The sequence below is a fragment of the Anolis carolinensis genome, unplaced genomic scaffold (assembly GCF_035594765.1).
Source record: "Anolis carolinensis isolate JA03-04 unplaced genomic scaffold, rAnoCar3.1.pri scaffold_10, whole genome shotgun sequence".
Classification (NCBI taxonomy): Eukaryota; Metazoa; Chordata; class Lepidosauria; order Squamata; family Dactyloidae; genus Anolis; species Anolis carolinensis.
This window is the reverse complement of record NW_026943821.1, coordinates 20,623,799-20,641,798: the sequence shown is the minus strand read 5'-3', so window position 1 is coordinate 20,641,798 and position 18,000 is coordinate 20,623,799. Positions and strand designations below refer to the sequence as shown.

Genomic DNA, 18,000 nt, shown 5'->3' with positions numbered 1-18,000 from the left:
AGTGGACTAAGTGACTTGAAGGTTGGGTTGCTGACCTGAAAGCTGCCAGGTTCGAATCCCACCCGGGGAGAGTGTGGATGAGCTCCCTTTATCAGCTCCAGCTCCATGCGGGGACATGAGAGAAGCCTCCCACAAGGATGGTAATAACATCAAAACATCCGGGTGTCCCCTGGGCAACGTCCTTGCAGACGGCCAATTCTCTCACTCTAGAAGCAACTCCGGTTGCTCCTGACACACAAAAAAAATTAATTATATATTATATATTAAATGTAATGTTACTAATAATATGTTATAATGGTACAGTACAATATAGTAATATATAATGCTAATATTGTGCTATGCTAATAATATATATTGTATGTACATACAACTTGTAAGCTGCTCTGAGTCCCCTTCGGGATGAGAGAGGGTGGGGTAGAAATGTAGTAAATACTGTAAATAAATAAATGTTGGGGGTTTTTTTTGCTCTATAAATAAGACATGTGCTGTGAGCATAGGAATTTGTTCTTTTTTTTTTCCAAATGATAATTCGGCCCCTCAGCAATCTGAGGGACCATGAATCGGCCCTCCACTTCAAAAGTTTGAGGACCCCTGTATTAAAGGATGGGGTTTTATTTGTAGGGGGATCTCCCCCTTAAAAGCATGCCTTCAGTTATGAACTGCATTACTTCTAACAGAACATATTTCTATCGATATGCTGACTCTTCCCAAGTCTATAGGTAGGTAAAGGTTTTCCCCTGACATCAAGTCTGGTTGTGTCGGACTCTGGGGGTTGGTGCTCATCTCCATTTCCAAGTTGAAGAGCCGGCGTTATCCATAGACACCTCCAAAGTCATATGGCTAGCATGACTGCATGGAGCACTTTTACCTTCTTGCCGGAGCGGTACCTATTGATCTCACGTTTGCATGTTTTTGACCTGCTAGGTTGGCAGAAGCTGGGGCTAATAGCAGGAGATCGCCCCGCTTTCTGGATTTGAACTGCCTACCTTTTGGTCAGCAAGTTCAGCAGCTCAGCGGTTTAACCCGCTGTGCTATCAAGGGCTCCATCCAGACATTATAGTTCACCCTTATGAACCCATCTGATGACAGAGCTGGATCAAACTTGACACACAAATTCAGCATGGCCAATTGGGAATACTGGTGTACTTTGGGGGTGTCTGACCTTTAACTCTGAGAGTCATAGTTCACTTGCATTCCATGAGCCCTCTGAACCACACCAGTGACTGATCTGGACCAAACTTGGCACACAGACCCAATGCTGCCAACTTTGCATCCTGGTGGACTTTGGGGTGATTGACCTTGGCATCAGAGTGTTATAGTTCACCCATATTCAGAGAACACACCCCGCAAGTGATGGATCTGGACCAAATTTGGCACACAGACCCAACATGGTCAACTGTGATGACTGGCGGCGCTTGGGGAGGATGGACTCAAAAAATTTTGGGAATTTTATTTCACCCATATCCTTACACATTTTCTAATGGGAGCATTTATTAAAAAACATAAATACACGCACACTGGGGTTTTTTTCTTAAGACATAGTGGGGCTGTGGCACAGGCTGGTTAGCAGCCAGCTGCAATAAATCACTCAGACCAAGAGGTCATGAGTTTGAGGCCAGCCCCTGTCGGGGTGAGCACCCAACAATTAAAAATAAAATATAGCCCCTGCTCGTTGCTGACCTAAGCAACCTGAAAGATAGTTGCGCCTATCAAGTAGGAAATGTAGGTACCACTTATATGTGGGGAGGCTAATTTACGACACCATAAAATCAGCCGCTGTTGGAATGAGGAAGTTGCCATCGCAGTGGATGATGAAGCAGCTGCTCCCCCTGTGGCCGGAATCAAGCATATCCTCAGGAAAGCTGGATAAGGTTTAAATTGCCTCTGTGTCTGTCTCTGTTTTGTTATATGGCATTAAATGTTTGCCTTATATGTGATCCGCCCTGAGTCCTCTTCGGGATGAGAAGGACGGAATATAAATACTGTAAATAAATAACATGACCAAACTTACATTACCTAACAACCATAAACAAGCAATGCCCTTTTCAAATAACCCGGGCATTGCTGGGTACCCAAACAAATAAATAGATAAAATAATATATCTGGAGGGGGGAGATGCTGGCCCCAAACATTTTGGATTATAAGAGAGACTCATGGGACGTGATCCCAGCAGCTGCCTGCTTCTCTGGACCCTGCAGCCATTACATTTCGTCTTTTAGAAAAGGAAAGGCAAGATTCTCCAAAGGTAGCCTTCTTGGCTGAGCCCTCTCCCTCCACGTGCAGGCCTCTTTGTTCTCGGATGCGCTTGCGCAGTGGCGCCCACTTTGTTGTGCTCCCAGCCGCGCCTGCGCAGTGGCGCACACTTCGCCAGTGCTGCGGAACCGTTTTGCCCTCGCCGGGCTGCCGTCGCCGCCTTCACTCCTTGCTGCCCGCCATCTTGCTCCCTTCGGCTTTCTGATCCCGGACTGAGAAGAAATGGGTGAGGAAAACGAGGAAGAAATTGGGAGGGAGGGAGGCTGCATGGTCTGCCCCATAACACCCCCTCCCCCGTTTGATCCTTCTTTCATCTAAAACCCATTTCCGATGAGACCGCTTTAGGCTGTCCACACCGCTCTGTTGTTGCGCGATCGTTCCGCTTTGCCATAGCAACGGTGTCCCTGGAGTCCTGGGAGGTGCAGTTTAATGGAGCCCACGCACGGGTGGCCCCCTGACTGAGGCTTCTAAATGATCCTCACCTGGAAATTAGGTTAATGTTGCCATGGTGATTGCAGCGGGATAATAGCGCTATAATAGTGCAGTGTGGTCAATCCTCGAAACCAGGAGGGCAGAAAGAGAGGAAGAAGCCATAGGACAGGTCTGCATTGTAGATAGGTGGATGGATGGATATTTTTGTGTATAGATATAGATCAGGCATGGGCAAACTTGAGCCCTCTGTGTGTTTTGGACTTCAACTCCCATCATTCCTAACAGCCTCAGGCCCTCATGGGAGTTGAAGTCCAAAACACCCAGAGGGCTCAAGTTTTGCCCATGCTTGATATAGATACACAATACATTATTATTATTATTATTATTATTATTATTATTATTATTATAAATATAATTTTACTTTATTCCCTTTATCCGCTTTGTTGTCGACCCACTCTTTGGGCTTCACGCACATCTACCATTTGTCAAAATATACCATCCTGTGCCCTTCTTTTCCATTTCTGGCCAAATACCTTACATTCGGATAGTATTTTGACTTTGGTATTTTAGCTATTAAATTTTGCAGCAGTGTCCTTAATTTGATAGAATAATATATTCCCCTTCCCACAAAATGAATACTCATTTAGAACACTATTTGACTATTCCAGTTCCGTTACCCTTAAGAAGAATATATACCAGGGCCAGGTTTGAACAACTCGGTATTATGATGCAAACTGGTCGCTACTGTAACATCCCTAGAAATGAGAGATGTTGTGTCTGGGGAGATCAAATAGTGGAAGATATCGAACATTTTTTGATTGACTGCCCAGCATATGCCGAACTTCGACACAGTTATTTACATCCATTACTATGTAATTTTAGGTCCCCCAACAGAAATGATCTTCTGACAGTCCTCTTGCAAGGACGAGAAAGATCCACCATAATTAGAGTAAGCCTTTTTATCCTGAAAGCTATCAAGAAAAGAGCACATTTCCTGAAAGAAGAATGAGGAAAATAAGATTTTGTCGGCAAACAGATGGTCAGCTGCCTGTCCTCCCATCCTGTTTGCCTTGTTTTTATTTATGTTGCACTTTGAAATGGTCATATGACTGGTCAAACAAATTATTATTCCCCTTCCCTCTGGAACTTCCTCCCTAATAATAATAAGGTAAAGGTAAAGATTTTACCCAGACATCAAGTTCAGTCATGTCCGATTCTGGGGGTTGGTGCTCATCTCCATTTCTAAGCTGAAGAGCCGGCGTAAAATATTGCACAAATGGTATTGTACACCCTGCCAATTAGCATACTGCTATAAAAAGGGGAGTAGTCAGTGCTGGCATGGATGTCATCAGAAAGGGTGGTTTATGCACATGATGTGGGAATATGAATATGTACAATATTTTTGGCAGACTATATAAAATGAGTCAAATCAAATACTAGGATATGAGTGGGTCATAACAAAGGAAATAGCGATATTAGGGAAAAGAGAGGAAACGGGAAATAAAAGTGAAATAAAAGAAGCAATAATTGAATGCACACAAGCAGTAATAGTATTAGAGTGGAAAGATAAATCGAAATGGACAGTAAATAAATGGTACCAATATAAAGAACTATGTCATGAATCAATCCAGAGATCAAGCCATAAGAAATAAGATACAAATGTTATATAGTATATAGGATGGGAATGTATAAGATAGAGATATAAAAATTGTCTCAAAAAGAAATGAATATGTAAAAGAAAACAATCCTCATGTTGGTGGTGGGAATTGTAAATGTTTTGTATGTGTACGGTATGTATTATTTGTGTTTTTAAAATAAAAAATCATATATAAAAAATACTGTCACAGTTCAGATCATCTGTGTTTGTAGTAAGTCTTCACATGCAGCTTCCACATAGCTGATGTCTGTCAATGTTTAAAACCAGTATAATGTTTTATAGTAATTGCAGATTTAACCGGGCTTTCCCTTCCAGTCCTTAGAACCAAAGGCGTCATCTGAGGAGAGCTGCCAGGGAGCCCTTTCGCCTTGTGGTGGTTATGGCAGGGGGAAGGCGAGGGCCTAACCGGACGTCCTATTGCCGCAACCCTCTCTGCGAAAGTGGAGCCACTGGAGGGGCCAGCCATTCCACCAGTTCCTCGGTCACCAGTGTGCGCTCAAGGACCCGGTAGGCAGACGTTGTCTCTTCCCTTCGAATAAGAGTTCTGTCCTGTCCTCACACCTCTCTTATGTCAACTAAAGGTGCATCTCTACACTGTAGAATTAATGGAGTTTGACACTAGTTGAACTTCCTGACTGTAAGACCTGTTCAGCAGTTGAACTCACTGCCTTGAAGTGTGGTGAAAGCTACTTCTTTTGGAGGCTTTGAAACTGAGGCCATCTGTCGGGGGTGCTTTGATGGTGCTTTTCCTGGGGCTAGATCAGATGGCCCATGGGGTTTCTTTCAACTCTATGATTCTAGGAACTGTCATGCTTCAAGGCTGTGGACTTCTGAGAGTGATGCTTTGGTGAGGCTCCTGCACTTTTTGGCAGAGGAGGCTCAGGGCCTTGTCAAATTGCACTTCCTGGAATTCCATCATATTGAATCGTAGCTGTTAAAGTGTGCCTAAAGTGCTCTACGTTTGGCACACTTTCACAGTCTCCTTAAATGCACCCTTAGTCTTCATGTGCAGGGTTTTCTGGCTTAGTGAGGTGTGTGTAAATCCTTTTGAGCTGTCAACAAGTTCCCAAACTTTTCAGTATTTATGGGAATTTGCCCCGCTTCCTGATCTGTCCTCTTCCATCAAAAACCTTTTTTTTCTGTGTGAGGTGAGAATATTCGCCATGTCGAATAAAGCCTATTCAACAATTGTCCTGTAGCCATGGGATTGCATTTCTGAGGTCTAGACTGTTTTTCCCTTGGGATCGTCTTTGAAGGACTGTAAGCCACATTGAAAGGCGGGGTAGAAATATAGATAATGATGATAATGTTATTGCAAGCCGCCTTGAGTCCCCATGAGGAGAAATTCAAAGTAGAAATAAAGATGGTTAGAATAATAATAATAATGCTAGTGATAATATTGTAAGCCACTTTGAGTTCCCATGGGGAAAAGGCAGGTAAGAAATAAAATTAATAGTAGTACAGTAGAGTCTCACTTATCCAACACTCGCTTATCCAACGTTCTGGATTATCCAACGCATTTTTGTAGTCAATGTTTTCAATACATCATGATATTTTGATGCTAAATTCGTAAATACAGTAATTACTACATAGCATTACTCCATATTGAACTACTTTTTCTGTCAAATTTGTTGTATAACATGATGTTTTGGTGCTTAATTTGTAAAATCATAACCTAATTTGATGTTTAATAGGCTTTTCCTTAAACTCTCCTTATTATCCAACATATTCGCTTATCCAACATTTACACTGGATAAGTGAGACTCTACTGTAGTAGTAATAGAACATAATGTAAAGGTACAGGAGCACTGTTCTCTATTTCACCTCCTTTGTGAGTCTTCCTGTTTTTCTGAGTCCTCTTTTCCCCTTTCTTTTCCATAGGAGTGGTTCGGGGACAGGCTTGTCCAGCCCTCCCCTGGCGGCCCAGACGGTGGTCCCCCTCCGGCACTGCAAGATCCCAGAGCTGCCCACCGAGAGGAGCATCCTGTTCGAGCTCCAGCTCTTCTTCTGCCACCTCATTGCTCTCTTCGTCCACTACATCAACATCTACAAGACAGTGTGGTGGTATCCACCTTCTCACCCACCTTCTCATACTTCCTTGGTAGGTATCGTTCTTTATTGTGTCACCTATTTAAGAAATTGTGGCAGGGGATTGGACTAGATGACCCATATGGTCTCTTCCAACTCTATTATTCTATGATCTGTAAGAACAAATCTACAGAACCTATCCTGTTTTAACTTTGGGACTGCCTGTTCTCTTAAAATAACACTTAGTGTGTTATGAAGTTTTCCTAAAAGCCTTATTAAAAGTTAAGACCTCATACTGCTTCCAACAATGGTTGTTGTAGGAATTCTTTGCAGGATCTATGGGTCAGACTGGATGGTTCTATGAGGTCCTTTCCAGCTGCTAGATTGTATGATTATAATCCAGAAGAAGCTGGAGCGCTTTGGTTCTTTTGTAGTGGGTTCCATCATCATCACCATCACCGTAATAATAATCATCATCATCATCATCATCATCACCACCACCACCACTGTAATAATAGTAATGTAATAGTTGTCGTAGTAGAGCTTGGACTTTATTGTTCGTTTCCCTCTTTCTCTAAAATAAGAAACTCATTGCGGCTCACAATAAAACCAATTCGATATCATTGACAACCTAAAAATAAACAAACAGTAAATTGGATTTGTTTTCATGCATGTTCCAGTTACCCAAAGAAACTCACTCCTACAAGTTTCCCCCAGTTCTATCCTCCTTCCAAGACCTCTCTTTTTGCGCTCTCCTTTTCCATTTCTTTTCCTCCCACAGAACTTTCATCTCATCGACTTCAATGTCCTTGCTGTGACGACCATTGTTCTCGCGAGGAGATTGATCGGGGCCATCCTAAAGGAGGTAAAAATGGGGATACTACAGGATTGGGGGTCTTTCCTGTCTATTTTACTGGGGCTTTCTCCAAAAGGAGTGTTATCATTTGACTTCTGTCTTGCGCTTCTTCTTGGCTCCTCCCAGGCTTCTCACACTGGCAAGGTCTCTCTGCCACGATCCATTTTCCTTGTGATCACTTGCTTTGCGGTCCTTACTGGGGCGGGTTGGATCTTCAGATCGATAGTCCACCTGTTCAGGACGTATTCTTCCCTCAACCTCTTGTTCCTATGTTACCCGTGAGTACCCTTCTCTCATATGTAGGTGATTCGAAGGTGCAATTATTTGCATAGAAATAGACAATTTAACAGTGCTGTTCTAGGATAAGCCACTGGACACAGTCTTAGAAGAGTGGAAACCATTTATCAATATATATATTGGAGGGAAAGGGAAAGACTTTATGTCCAGGTTTGGAGACATAAAACATTGGGAGATTATGCTGGTGTTTTGGAGTTATAAGTACAGTAGAGATGTGTGTTTGCTAGAATTATCCAAAGTTTAATCATATATGTATTCAACTTAAGAGCCAACCTACAGAACTGCTCTTCTTCGAAACTTGGGGGGTGCCTGTGTATGGATGATACCACCTAAATAAAAGCATCATTCAGAACAGCTTTCTTTCTTTTTTCCTCCACTTCTCTCCCAGGTTTGGCATGTACGTCCCCTTCCTGCAGCTGAACTGCGACTTCCGCAAGATGGGCCTCTTCTCCCAAGTGGCCAGCATCGGGCCACGGGAGACAGGCGAAGTCAGCCCTAGGGGCAAGGACTATCTAGCGGCCCTCAAGGAGACATGGCGACAGCACACACGCCCGCTCTGCGGCACGGAGGCCATGCCCAGCCATGCCTGCTGCCTCTCCCCGGACCTCATCCGCAACGAGGTGGAGTTCCTAAAGATGGACTTTAACTGGCGTATGAAGGAAGTGCTGGTCAGCTCCATGCTCAGCGCCTACTATGTGGCCTTTGTGCCCGTCTGGTTCGTGAAGGTACGCTTACCCAGTAGTGAAGTGACAGGTGGTCTCTGTTTTCTGAAATTGCACTAAGGCTTTATTGACTCCCCGTCTCCCTAAAGCTGGGACTTAAGGCAGATTTTTTGCACTTGGACAACCTGGGAAACTGCAAAAGCTTATACCTGTAAGTTTTGTTGTGGTTACTCTTTTGCTTTAGAATGGCAGATATTAACGTTGTCTGCCATTACGTTGTCTCTCTCTCTGCCTCTCTCCTTCCTGCCCTCCCCAGAACACTCAGTATTATGACAAGCGCTGGTCCTGTGAGCTCTTCCTCCTGGTCTCCATCAGCACCTCAGTCATCCTCATGCAGCATCTCCTCCCAGCCCGGTATTGTGATCTCCTCCATAAGGCTGCAGCGCACCTGGGCTGCTGGCAGAAAGTCGACCCGGCCCTTTGCTCCAACGTTTTGCAGCATCAGTGAGTAGCGCTCCGAGCATCGCCTTCTTTTAGGGGATTTGCATTTGCTGGGGATAAGCTTGGAAGGGCAGCTCTTGGTTGTGCAAATGGACTCTACAGAACCTATCTTGTTCGTAACCTGGGGCCTGTATGCGTATGTTTTAATATATGCTTTTATGCTTGCACTTTATGTTTAATATGTGATTATATAGATGTATTTAACTATGTTGTGTCCTGCCTTAAGCCAAAGAGAGAAGCAGGTAATAAATAAAATATATTTTTTAATTTTTTCATCATCACCCATTTAACTTAATTGTTTTTAATTTTGACATGTTTTTAAATGTATTAGGTGGTGTCACATTATTGTATTCTGCCTTGAGACCCTCTGGGGAGAAAAGTGGGATAGAAATAAAGATGATGATAATAATGGGCATAATCAACATGTTATGCTAATTTATATATATATATATATATATATATATATATATATATATGTATGTATGTATAATGTATAATAATTTATAAATATATAATATATTGTATATACATATAATATTGATTATAATATTATAATGGAATACAATATTATACTACTAATAATACAATATAATAATATTACCATATAATGATATAGTACTATATAGTAATTTAATGCTTATATTGTACTATTCTAATAATACATTGTATGTTCATTTGATTTGTAAGCTGCTCTGAGTCCTCTTCGGGGTGAGAAGAGCAAGATATAAATGTAGTAAATAAATAAATAATCATAATGATTATGGTGATAACTTTATCGTAAGCCACCTTGAGTCCCTATGGGGAGAAAGGTGGAGTAGAAATAAAGATGGATGATGATGATGATGGTGGTGATGATGATGATTTTATTGTAAGCCACATTGAGTCCGCATAGGAAGAAAGGCAGGGTAGAAAAAAAGATAACTATGGTGATGAGGATGATGGCAATGATGATCATGTTATTGTAAGTCACCTTGATGGTGGTTATTATGATAATCAATGTGCCAAGGAGTCTGAGGCTCCACCAACCAAACAGGCCTTGCTAACTCACAAAAAAGAGAACTGGGAGTCCATTGTGCCCTAAACACCTTTCTACAATAAGAAACAAACAAATTATTTGTAATTTATTTGGCTAAAGGTGTGATTGTGGAATTGTCTTCCGAACCCTTTCTTGGGAGTAACCTGTGGCCTGGATTGACAGGAGTCCCCGCTTCCTTCCTGTATCACATGATTTTTGATGTGCTCATTCAGGTGGACGGAGGAGTGCATGTGGCCCCAGGGAGTACTGGTGAAGCACAGCAAGAACGTTTACAAAGCCGTGGGCCATTACAACGTGGCGGTGCCTTCGGACGTCTCCCACTTCCGCTTCCATGTAAGTCTTCTACCCCTCTGGCAGTTTCTAGTCCAGCTCCAGAAAGCTCATAGAAGACCGCAATCCACTTAAACCAGTGGTTCTCCAGATGTTTGGGCCTTCAACTTCCAGAAATCCTAACAGCTGGTAAAAATGGCTGGGATTTCTGGGAGTTTTAGGCCAAAACACTTGAGGACCCACAGGTTGACAACCACTGACTTAGACACACACGTAGACCCCTGTGAGACCCCAAAGCCATTCATTGAACTGGTGGAGACTTGAAGGCATGTCATTCCAGCCCTGGGGCAGCACTTCTCCTGTGTAAGAGGATTTGGCTTCTGGAGCAGAGTGACCTCTTCATGAAGGCAGGAAGCAACACGTTGGAGACAAGAGGAGGAGGGGGGAGGATCCAGCCTCAAACAAACAGTTCAGTTTCTGTTTGTTTTTGTAAAATGCCTTACTTTGGAGGAGGGAAGATTCCCTCCTTACTTACTTATTTCTTTACTTCCTTTCCAAAATCTGAAATGGAGCTCTTTGGAGGAGTAGGGAAGATCTGCGTTCTGGAGACCTACATTTGAGTTTCTTTTAATAATAATAATAATAATAATAATAATAATAATAATAATAATAATAATAATAATAATAATAATATGTTAAAAAACAAAGTATGGATTGTCGATGTTGCAATCCCAGGTGATAGCAGGGTTGAAGAGAAACAACTGGAAAAGCTGACACGATATGAGGATTTAAAGATCGAATTGCAAAGACTCTGGCACAAGCCGGTCAAGGTGGTCCCAGTGATGGTCAGGTGCAGTGCCTAAAGAGTTTGGCCTGCACTTAAACACAATCAGCGCTGACAAAAATTACCATCTGCCAGCTGCAGAAGGCCACTGTACTGGGATCTGCACGCATTATTCGCCGATACATCACACAGTCCTAGACACTTGGGAAGTGTCCGACGTGTGATTCAATACAACAGCCAGCAGAGTGTCTGCTGTGGACTCATCTTGTTGTGTTTCGAATAATAATAATAATAACAACAACTTTATTTTTGTACCCCGCCTCCCCAAAGGGACTCTGGGCAGCTTACATATGGCACAAGGTGCCTAAAACAACGCATAAAATAAACACAGTACAATAAAAAATAAAACCGCTAGTATATAAAGCAACAATTTGAACGCAAAACAGCGCCAATAACCAACATTGTCATCTGTTGTAACGGCCAACTGTAAACAAGAAGAAAGGAAAGGGATAGTGCAAATTGTTAAACTGCTTTTCCTTTGAAGAAAGAAGGAAGGGGAAAACAGCCCGAAACGGCTCTGCGACTATTATAAAAAGGTAAAGGTTTCCCCTGAAATTAAGTCCAGTCGTGACCGACTCTGGGGGTTGGTGCTCATCTCCATTTCTAAGCCGAAGAGCCAGCGTTGTCCATAGACATCTCCAGGTCATGTGGCTGGCATGACTGCACGGAACACCGTTACCTTCCCACTGGAGCGGTACCTATTGATCTACTCACATTTACATGTTTTCGAACTGCTAGGTTGGCAGGAGCTGGGGCTCACAACGAGCGCTCATTCTGCTCCCGGGATTTGAACCTGGGATCTTTTGGTCCGCAAGTTCAGCAGCTCAGTGCTTTAACACACTGTGCCACCAGGGGCCCTTCTGCGACTATTATGCAAGGAATATAAAAATGCCAACATTGCCACCCAAAAAATGGGTTTGCGGCTATTACACAGCAGCAACGATTATGCGATGAAATACATTAAGTGTTGGCGTTTCTTCACTTCCAACCTCCTGCCAGTTCCGTTTTCTCTCTCTGTGCCTTTCCAGTTCTTCTTCAGCAAACCCCTCCGGATCCTGAACATCCTGATCCTTTTGGAAGGGGCAGTCATCTTCTACCAGCTCTACTCGCTGGTGGCATCGGAGAAGTGGCACCAGACCATCTCGCTGGCCCTGATCCTCTTCAGCAACTACTACGCCTTCTTCAAGCTCCTGCGCGACCGGCTGGTGCTGGGCAAGGCCTACTCCTACTCTGCCACCCGGGAGGCCGACCCCAAGCTCAACTGAAGACCTCACAGTTTTTATACAAGGGGAGGGCGAAGCGAGTGCCAGGGGAACCGTCTCAGAGCTCTGTTGGGCCGGGGGCTGCCTGAGAAGGGTTCCCCAAAAGACCTGTCACAGGAGGTGCAGGAAGGAGATGGAACATCGCATGCCAACTGGAGGAGCGTGCAGTCAGGCCGGCCCTGAGCTTTGTATGTCTGGGGTGTGTTTTTTTTTACCACTGCTTTGGTTTTTGTTTTCTTTGATAACTGGTGTATGATAAGGAAAAAAATCTTATTTTTGTACTCTTTGCAGCTGTCTGCCTGGTTTGTTAATCTTCGGTGAAAGCGGAGACTGTAGCTTGGAGCTTTCCAAACATTTCATATCAGTGACACATGTAAAAGCATAAAACCATAAAGCTGAAAGAGACTGTTGTCAAAGGCTTTCATGGCCGGGATCACAGGGTTGTTGTATGTTTTCCAGGCTGTATGGCCATGTTCCAGAATTATTCTCTCCTGACGTTTCGCCCACGTCTCTGGTAGGCCTCACAACCTCTGAGGATGCCTGCCATAGATGTGGGCGAAATGTCAGGAGAGAATACTTCTGGAACGTGGCCATACAGCCCAGAAAGAGACTACATGGCCATCCAGTCCAACCCCATTCTGCTAGGCAGGAAATGCACCATCAAAGCCCTCCCAACAGATGGCCATCCAGCAATAGGTATGATTGAGATAAATAGATGGGTAGATATGATTGAAGATATATATACATGGTAGGTATACCGTAGAATCCTAGAATTGGAAGAGATTCCAAGGGCCATCCAATCCAACCCCATTTTGCCAGGCAGGAAAAGCACAATCAAAATGCCCTCGCCCCCACTCTGAGGCAGAGAGTTCCACTGTTGAACAGCTCTTACAGTCAGGAAGTTCTTCCTAATGTTCAGGTGGAATCTCCTTTCCTCTAATTTGAACCCATCACACAGAGTTCTAGTCTCTAGGACATCGTTTCACAACACAGTCATTCAGCTCTGCTATAGCTGCTCTGCTGCCTTCCTTCTGGGATGGTTGGGCCGGTTGGTTCTGAATTGGGAGGCTGGGGTCTGCTGCCTAAGCAGAAGTAGCCAAGCATCCACTGCCTTATTCATTCTATTTATATCCCCACTTTTCTTTCCAGACAAGCTCCAAAGTGGCTCGCTATAAATTACAAACGTGAGTCAGTTAACAAATTCCACGCATCTGTCTGAAGTTGACCATAGAGTCGCTCAGGACCCCTTTTGGGCTGAGAAAATTTTAGGTGACTTTGGGTATATAAAATTAGTATAAAAATCAAACATTTCCTGATAAGTAATCTGCATTTTCAAAGGCTTGCTAAGCAGTCTGATTTTCCTGTTCATGGAGTACAGCTGAAGCATTTCCTGCAGAGTCCACTGTAAATGCTGCATGTTTTTGCTCACAGATTTGCATAAATGGGTAGTGTTCAAAAATATGTTGCCAAGTTTTCTGTGAGCCCAACGTTGAGTTCAGGGGACCCCATTTGGAGCCTGGACCCACAGCTTCAGAAGCAGTGTGCTAGAGGATCTCAAGAATCCAAGAAAGTTTTCTTAGGCCTTTTAAAAAAAGTGTTTTCCACTTTGCCTCCAGAGCTGTCAGCTCCTTAGAATCCTAGAGTGGGAAGAGGCGTCCTGTCCAACTCCGTTCTGCCAGGCAGGGAGTCACACAATCAAAGCCCTCCCTGCAGATGGCCATCTAGCCTCTGTTTCCAAACTTCCAGAGAAGGAGATTCCATTGGATTCCCAGGCAGCAAGGTATTACACACTTGAACATCTCTAACCATTCTTTCCAATGTTTAAGTGGAATCTATTCCTGCCATTTGAATATTGCTCAATTGGGTCCTAGTCTTAGGAGTACAGTAGAGTCTCACTTATCCAATATTCGCTTATCCAACATTCTGGATTATCCAAGGCAGTCTGCCTTTTAGCAGTCAATGTTTTTGTAGTCAATCTTTTCAATACACTGATGTTTTGGTGCTAAATTTGTGAATACAGTAATTACTACATAACATTGCTATGTATTGAACTGCTTTTCTGTCAAATTCGCATGATGTTTTTTTTGGTGCTTGATTTGTAAAATCTTAACTGAATTTGACATTTAATAGGCTTTTCCTTAATCCCTCCTTATTATCCAACATATTAGGAGCCTCCGGTGGCCTAGGGGATTAAAGCCTTGTGACTTGAAGGTTGGGTTGCTGACCTGAAGGCTGCCAGGTTCGAATCCCACCCGGGGAGAGCGCGGATGAGCTCCCTCTATCAGCTCCAGCTCCATGCGGGGACATGAGAGAAGGATGGTAAAACATCCGGGCGTTCCCTGGGCAACGTCCTTGCAGACGGCCAATTCTCTCACTCCAGAAGCAACTCCAGTTGCTCCTGAAACAAAAACAAAAAAAATCCAACATATTCACTTATCCAACATTCTGCCGGCCCGTTTATGTTGGATAAGTGAGACTCTACTGTACCAGAAAACAAGCGTGTAGCTTCCTCAATGACTACTGTGTGCCCTCTCCCCTTTTACTTTCCAGGCAAAATGTGCCAAACTCTCTCTAAGCCGTTCCTTATAGAGCTTGGGCTTCCAGACTGTTAATCCTTTTGGCCTTCCTTCTCTGGACACATTCTGTCTTGTCCGTTGCCTTCTTGAATTGCTTTGCCCAGAAACACACACAAATACACCTAGTGAGGTCTGACCAAAGCAGAAGAGAGTGGGACTATGCCTTCCCTCTCGCTGTTGCCTTTCCTTACTGTCTAGAACAGGGGTCCCCAAACTTTTTAAGTGGAGGGCCGGTTCATGGTCCCTCAGATTGTTGAGGGGCCGAATTATCATTTGGAAAAAAAAACGAACAAATTCCTATGCGCACTGCACATGTCTTATTTGTAGTGCAAAAAAAACCCCCAACAACATTTATTTATTTATTTATTTATTTATTTATTTATTTATTTACTACATTTATACCCCACCCTCTCTCACCCCGAAGGGGACTCAAAGCGGCCTACAAATTATATGTACATACAATAAAGTATATTATTAGCACAGGACAATATTAGCATTATATATTACTATATTGTACTATACCACTCTACCGTAATATTATTAGTCATATTACATTTAATATATTATATATAATTAATATTATTCTACAATATTATTATATTATATTGTATTATTATTATTAGCTGCCCTGAGTCCCCTATTGGGTGAGAAGGGCGGGGTAGAAATACTGTAATCAATAAGTAAGTATTATGTTGTATTACATTATAATATTATAATCAATATTATATGTATACACAATATATTATATTATTACCATAGCACAATATTACTAAATGAAAGAACACTACAATATTTAAAAATAAAAACAATGTTAACCAACATACTGTAAACCTATCAGGATTTCAATTGGCCTGCCTCTGGCCAATGAGATAGTCACGTTAAGTAGGATTTGTGTTGTCGAAGGCTTTCATGGCCGGGATCACAGGGTTGTATGTCTTTCGGGCTGTGTGGCCATGTTCCAGAAGTATTCTCTCCTGCCGTTTCGCCCACATCTATGGCAGGCATCCTCAGAGGATGTGGACCCATAGATGTGGGCGAAACGTCAGGAGAGAATACTTCTGGAACATGGCCACACAGCGCGAAAGACATACAACAACCCTTAAGTAGGATTGTTGTTGTGTGCCTTCAAGTCATTTCAGACTTTGGGCAAGCCTAAGTCTAAAACTGAGGGCGGGGGCCAGGTAAATGGCCTTGGAGGGCCACATCTGCCCCCCAGGCCTTAGTTTGGAGACCCCTGGTCTAGAAGAACTCCAAGCTGCGTAATCCTTGTCTTGGAGGCACGTGGGGCTAGTAGGCCAGCTGTCAATACAAGAAACAACAGATGCACCACAAACAGGTGGAGGCCAACGGCTCTTCGAAGCCGGGCAAATAGTGCCTCCAGTTGCGCTGAGCGACAGCCTGGCTCCAGCCATGTGCCATGTGCAAAAGTTATTGTCCGCCAGGCGGCAGCCGTTTGGACTCGCTTCAGATTATTCTCGCTCTTTTTTCCTCCCTGGTGACTTGCTGTGAAAGCATCCCCATCTTATTTCCACACCAGCTTTTCTTTTAATCCCTTGGAAGAGTCCGTTTTGTTTGCAGAGGAGAGTAAACAGGGAAGGAACACCGCCGGCCCAATTCAGTCACACAACAACTCTTTATTGATTAGTCAGTTTTGACCATATCAAAACATGTGAGACATACAAAACGTACACACTTACCCATACATACAGTAAAACCATGTATAGATACAAAGCATCCCGGCTGACTAGCCTACCAACCCATTCCTAGGTAGGGTTGTTGTATGTCTTTCGGGCTGTGTGGCCATGTTCCAGAAGTATTCTCTCCTGACGTTTCGCCCACATCTAAGGCAGGCATCCTCAGAGGTCGTGAGTTATGGATAAACTAAGTAAGGAAAGGAAAGAATATATATCTGTAGAGTCCAGGGTGTGGCAAGAGTCCCCCAGGCAAGAGACAAAACCTTTCTAATGCTAATTAGGGTGATTAACTGAAACATTAATGCTGGCTCCCAGTGACAAAGGACTCTTGCCACACCCTGGACTCTACACAGATATATATTCTTTCCTTACCTTACTTAGTTTATCCATACCTCACAACCTCTGAGGATGCCTGCCATAGATGTGGGCGAAACGTCAGGAGAGAATACTTCTGGAACATGGCCACACAGACCGAAAGACATACAACAACCCTGTGATCCCGGCCATGAAAGCCTTCGACAACACATTCCTAGGTAGTTGTGCAAATACAGAATAAAAAAGATTAAAATTAATTATTCCCTTAAGGTAAGGTTTAAGCGGGGGCAAGGGTAAGTAAAACTAGTGGTTTGTCCATAGCAAATTTTAAATTTGGATTTTGTTATTGGCATTAATATCACAGCTTTCCACTTCCATCTTCTCGCAGATGACCAGCGCTTTTTGCGTAAAAAGGGTCAGTCACACTTCCCTACAAGTTGAGACTTTGCAGATACATCATACTATGAACTATATGACTTCCAACCATCGGTCAGTTGATATTAGTAGGTAAAGGTTTCCCCTGACGTTAAGTCCAGTCGAGATTGACTCTGGGGGTTGGTGCTCATCTCCATTTCTAAGCCAAAGAGCCGGCGTTGTCCGTAGACACCTCTGGGTCATGTGGCCGGCATGACTACATGGAGTGCCGTTACCTTCCCGCCGGAGCGGTACCTATTGATCTACTCACATTTGCATGTTTTCGAACTGCTAGGTTGACAGGAGCTGGGGCTAACAGCGGGAGCTCATTCCGCTCCCGGGATTTGAACCTGGGACCTTTCAGTCCGCAAGTTCAGCAGCTCAGCGCTTTAAGACACTGTGCCTCCAGTGTCTTATCCTCTTGCTTTTTCTCCACCCGTTTCCAATTTAAAAAAAAAATATCATTGAAATGTATGGAAATCAAAACTGGATGATTAAACTACAAAATATGAAAGCAGATCATGAAGGCACAACAGAATAATAAACAGAAAAAAACCAATGCATGGAAAGGAGGGTTCAAGTCATTTCTGACTCAAAGCAATCCTAAAATGAACCTATCCTGGGCTTTTCTGAGGCTGAGAGAGTGTGGCTACCCCAAGGTTTCTATGGCCAAGTGGGAATTCGAACCCTGATCTCCAGAATCATCTAGAACTCAAACCAATAAGACGCCATCATGCTCCCCAAGAAGAACCCAAACATCTGCTGGTCTGTTTACTTCTAGTCCTGCAATTACTATGGATCCAGGTGCCAACCAAGAGCCCCCAGTTGTCCTCTTTCTATTGCAGAAAAGGGGGTCCGGCACCCCCGGTTCAGAGCCCACCCTCCGTTTGATTCTATTTTGTC

The 18,000-nt window shown here is 43.5% G+C and overlaps 1 protein-coding gene across 3 annotated transcripts in view; it reads left to right on the top strand.

Annotated features, from left to right (window-relative positions):
* The first annotated feature begins 2,328 nt into the window (after positions 1-2,328).
* The window catches only part of tmem39b (transmembrane protein 39B), a 70,464-nt gene continuing 54,792 nt past the window's right edge, over positions 2,329-18,000 (top strand). For 2 of the 3 annotated variants that reach the window (XM_062962620.1, XM_062962619.1), the window contains exons 1-8: positions 2,329-2,479; positions 4,658-4,849; positions 6,224-6,443; positions 7,152-7,235; positions 7,353-7,504; positions 7,912-8,248; positions 8,502-8,689; positions 9,935-10,055. In XM_062962620.1, coding sequence (XP_062818690.1) covers positions 4,722-4,849; positions 6,224-6,443; positions 7,152-7,235; positions 7,353-7,504; positions 7,912-8,248; positions 8,502-8,689; positions 9,935-10,055 — 1,230 coding nt within the window. In that variant the 5' untranslated portion in view covers positions 2,329-2,479; positions 4,658-4,721. Of the gene's footprint in view, positions 2,480-4,657; positions 4,850-6,223; positions 6,444-7,151; positions 7,236-7,352; positions 7,505-7,911; positions 8,249-8,501; positions 8,690-9,934; positions 10,056-11,864; positions 12,385-18,000 lie in introns of those variants that run through there. The other variant, XM_062962621.1, reaches the window with a different exon arrangement.